Source organism: Chelonoidis abingdonii, chromosome 19 (assembly GCF_003597395.2).
Source record: "Chelonoidis abingdonii isolate Lonesome George chromosome 19, CheloAbing_2.0, whole genome shotgun sequence".
Taxonomy (NCBI): domain Eukaryota; kingdom Metazoa; phylum Chordata; order Testudines; family Testudinidae; genus Chelonoidis; species Chelonoidis abingdonii.
The window spans coordinates 2,245,107-2,248,765 of NC_133787.1; the positions used below are offsets into that span (position 1 = coordinate 2,245,107).

Sequence of the window (3,659 nt, forward strand, 5' to 3'; positions counted from 1 at the left end):
AAAGGGGGTTCCAAAGAGGATGGATCTAGACTGTTCTCAGTGGTATCAGATGACAGAACAAGGAGTAATGGTCTCAAGTTGCAGTGGGGGAGGTTTAGGTTGGATATTAGGAAAAGCTTTTTCACTCGGAGAGTGGTGAAGCACTGGAATGAGTTACCTAAGGAAGTGGTGGAATCTCCTTCCTTAGAGGTTTTTAAGGTCAGGCTTGACAAAGCCCTGGCTGGGATGATTTAGTTGGGGATTGGTCCTGCTTTGAGCAGCGGGTTGGACTAGATGACCTGCTGAGGTCCCTTCCAACGCTAATATTCTATGATTCTGTGATCTGCTCCAGCTCAATAGAAGGGAGAAGCTGGTATCAGAAAGGACACTGGTGTCGGAAAAAGGGGGAATAATGTGCACTGCACACACAATTAATATAAATTCCCTCTAGCAGGACACTGGAAACCATCCTATCACCCTCTTACAGTGGCAGCAAACACATCATGGCTGCAGTCACAATCCTGAGAACAAACTTTGAAGGCACAGTGCAAGGACTGTGGTCCCTTTATTCAGTCCAGAAAGACAGAGATCTCAGTTCTTTGCACCAGGAAAGTAGCATACATGAAATACCTATTTAGCTTTGTGCAGCTCCAATCACTAGTTTCAGTGGAATCTGCAAATGCCCTGGCTGTGGGGATGAGGGATGAAAGAAGGGGATGAGTGAGAGGGTGGGGAGAAGTAAGAAAGTGAGCTGGAATCAGAGCAGTTCAGATTACTGGCAGCTTAATTCAGATATGCACTGGTCATTGTTTTAATTGTCAACCAGTGTGTATGTGGCCAATTGGCATATTTCTCCGTTAGCCACAACTCCAGTACAGCAACCGTGTTCTTTAGTGCTATTTCACTTGCATTTGGGATGCTGACAGGTGTCTTGAGCTCCCTGAATCCATGCCTCAGAATTCTGCAAGTTCATTGGTTACTTGGGCCAATATTTGTCAAGTGAAAGACAAACCTTGTCCATCAGAAGAACACCTATTACAGCTCAGAAACATTGCTGATATTTTGAAGAACATCAAGCAGTGAACCCTGGTCTGGAACCTTGGCTATAGTAGCATCACTGGATTGAGTTTTAGAGTGTCTGGCACTTGCAGTGCATTGAGAAAAGGGCAAATACAAGTGAAACTGTTATACTCCAGGTCCTTGCCAAGGGTGGGAAGGAAACCTGACTTTCCAAATCATTTCACTTGATCTCAACTTCCCTCCCTCACAGAAAGAGTTTGACTTGACCAGTCAGATTGATAAATAGGACTAAATAGAATCAGCCTTCCTCAGTTTCCATTTCTTCATCACTTCACCTAGGCTGCCTAGCTTCCACACTGACGCCTTGCTGTGCACAAGTGGAAGGTGTATTCATTTGACACTGGTGAATTTAAGACCAACATTCCCCTAGTTGCACTGCTAACTGTAGCAGCAGCTAAAAGCTATGGACTCTTTCTTGCTAACCACTTCCTCCTTCTGTGTCTTTTTCCTCCCAGGGGCTGTGTCATTGGACCGACGTTTCATTTCAACGTACCATCCCTAAATTTTGGCGATGTCTCCTTTGGTGAGTATATCGTTCTTAGTTGCCAGTTGTAGGTGAGGTCTACTGCAATATTAAAATGAAACATTTTCATGCAAGAGCATCCACTGCATGAGATCCTTTGCGTAAGGCTTTGGGGTACTGAAACAATCTTTGTTTTGTAGAGTCAGCTGATTTGTAAGATTAATACATAATAGAAGTATTCCACATTGCAAAACAAGCATGGAGAGCTCTTTGCTGATGGATCAAGGTACCTGGGAGACAATCCCAATAATTGCATCTGGAACGACCCAAATTTCCCACCCTGCATGTGGGCAGCTCTTAGTCACAAACACATGCACATTAATGGGACAAAGTTCTTGAAAAGAAACTAGAATGTATTGGACTTTGTCAGGAATGATGGGAAACGTTCAGCAGCATCTGAAAGGAGCAGGAGTTTAATACCTCTTAAAGTTTTTGAATGGTGAGAGAAAACTAGGAGTTCTCAGGTTACATCACATTATATTATGCGCCATAGAATGTCCAAAGTCAGAGTTTGATGGTAAGTAGTGATATGAGCTCGTTGTATTTTATTTCTCATATGGAGATGTCAAATAGGAGGAAGTAACCAGTGTAGCTAGTGCCAATATTATACAGTATCCACCAGTGTTGTTGTTTTTTTAACGCCGACCTTGACAGTAGCGTGGCTAGAAATGGTCTGGTCTAAAAAGGAGAAAGGGTTGGGAAAGCGGAGTTAATTGTTCTCTGTACATCTCAGAGAGAGGAGAGTTAGTCATATCACTAATCTGTACCTGTCCTGGGCAATTATTTGAAATCCAAGGCAAAGAAATTACTTATTCCACTGTCCTTTAGTGTGAGAAGTTAATTCATCCTGTGTGGACATCTTGCTATCGCTTGCCAGCTAATATGCCCACTCAATAGCTCTGTGGTAGGCATTGATGTCCTAGATTCTGGTTTATCCTTCATTGAAAGCATGGCATTGCTGACATACTCTTGTGTCCATGCATTCAGAACATCTCCATTGAAATGCAGATTCTGACTCTCCGTCTCAGCCTTACAAAAGTCTTTTCACAGAGATGATCTTAAGTTTAAATGTGAAATCAATTCTGGATTGATTGAAGGCACATTATCATTCTTGCCCAGTGCATCTGTGTTTTCATGCTGTCCATGGATTCTTTAAGAAAACTAATTACCGTTTCTGAGCACTTTCTTCCTTTCCATGCGTCACCATACTGTCTTTTACCCTTGTTTCCTTTTGAATAAAAAAATAAAATTACTCCAGACAGCTCATACTAAAAAAAAAAAAATAAAGAATAGGTGCAAAAACAATTAGGTAATGTGAATTTCATTTCCTTTAATCTGATTTCATTAATGAGGCTCTGTGAGCAGTAAGAGAGAGACTTCCTTATCTTTGCTCCTTTTAAAATATGCTATTAACTATAGCCATTGTCTGGCGACTTCAGCCAGTTTTGGGATTCTAGTGTACATGTATCCTCCAAACTGATCTCCAACCTCCTTGCTAAATAACTTCCACAGAAGATTTCCATAGTGCTGGTCTGAGACAGGAATTCATCCCTGTAGGACTTGGGTAAATGACATCTGCATCTCCAAGTGGTTTCTTTTCATAGCCCTGGTCTACACTACGAGTTTAGGTCGAATTTAGCAGCATTAGATCGATTTAACCCTGCACCCATCCACACGACGAAGCCATTTTTGTCATCTTAAAGGGCTCTTAAAATCGATTTCTGTACTCCTCCCTAATGGGAGGATTAGCACCGAAATCGACATCGTCGGGTCGAATTTGGGGTAGTGTGTGTCTGCTACAGCTGTCCCCCTGCTAGCATTCCTCTTTCCCTTCTCCTTTCTGTTTGTCCTGGGTGGCCGCCCCTCCCAGCCATTGTGCTAACTAAAGTCACAGCCCTATTCATAGGGATGGCTTGTACAGACTAACTGGAGCCACTGCCCTGCCTGGGGGGGCGCTTCTTGCTTCTTTGTTTGACTCCTTTGTTCAGACCCGGGCTCGGTGTGGGGGGCGCTGCCCAGAAATGCAAGACCTGAAGTGGCCAACTAATTAAGCATATGAGTCATACCTGTGGCTCAG

At 43.1% G+C, this 3,659-nt stretch overlaps 1 protein-coding gene across 1 annotated transcript in view; it reads left to right on the top strand.

Annotated features, from left to right (window-relative positions):
• Window positions 1-3,659, top strand: part of HYDIN (HYDIN axonemal central pair apparatus protein) — a 401,019-nt gene that overhangs the window by 138,216 nt on the left and 259,144 nt on the right. The window contains exon 13 of the mRNA XM_032795387.2: window positions 1,515-1,582. Coding sequence (XP_032651278.1) covers window positions 1,515-1,582 — 68 coding nt within the window. The remainder of the gene's footprint in view (window positions 1-1,514; window positions 1,583-3,659) is intronic.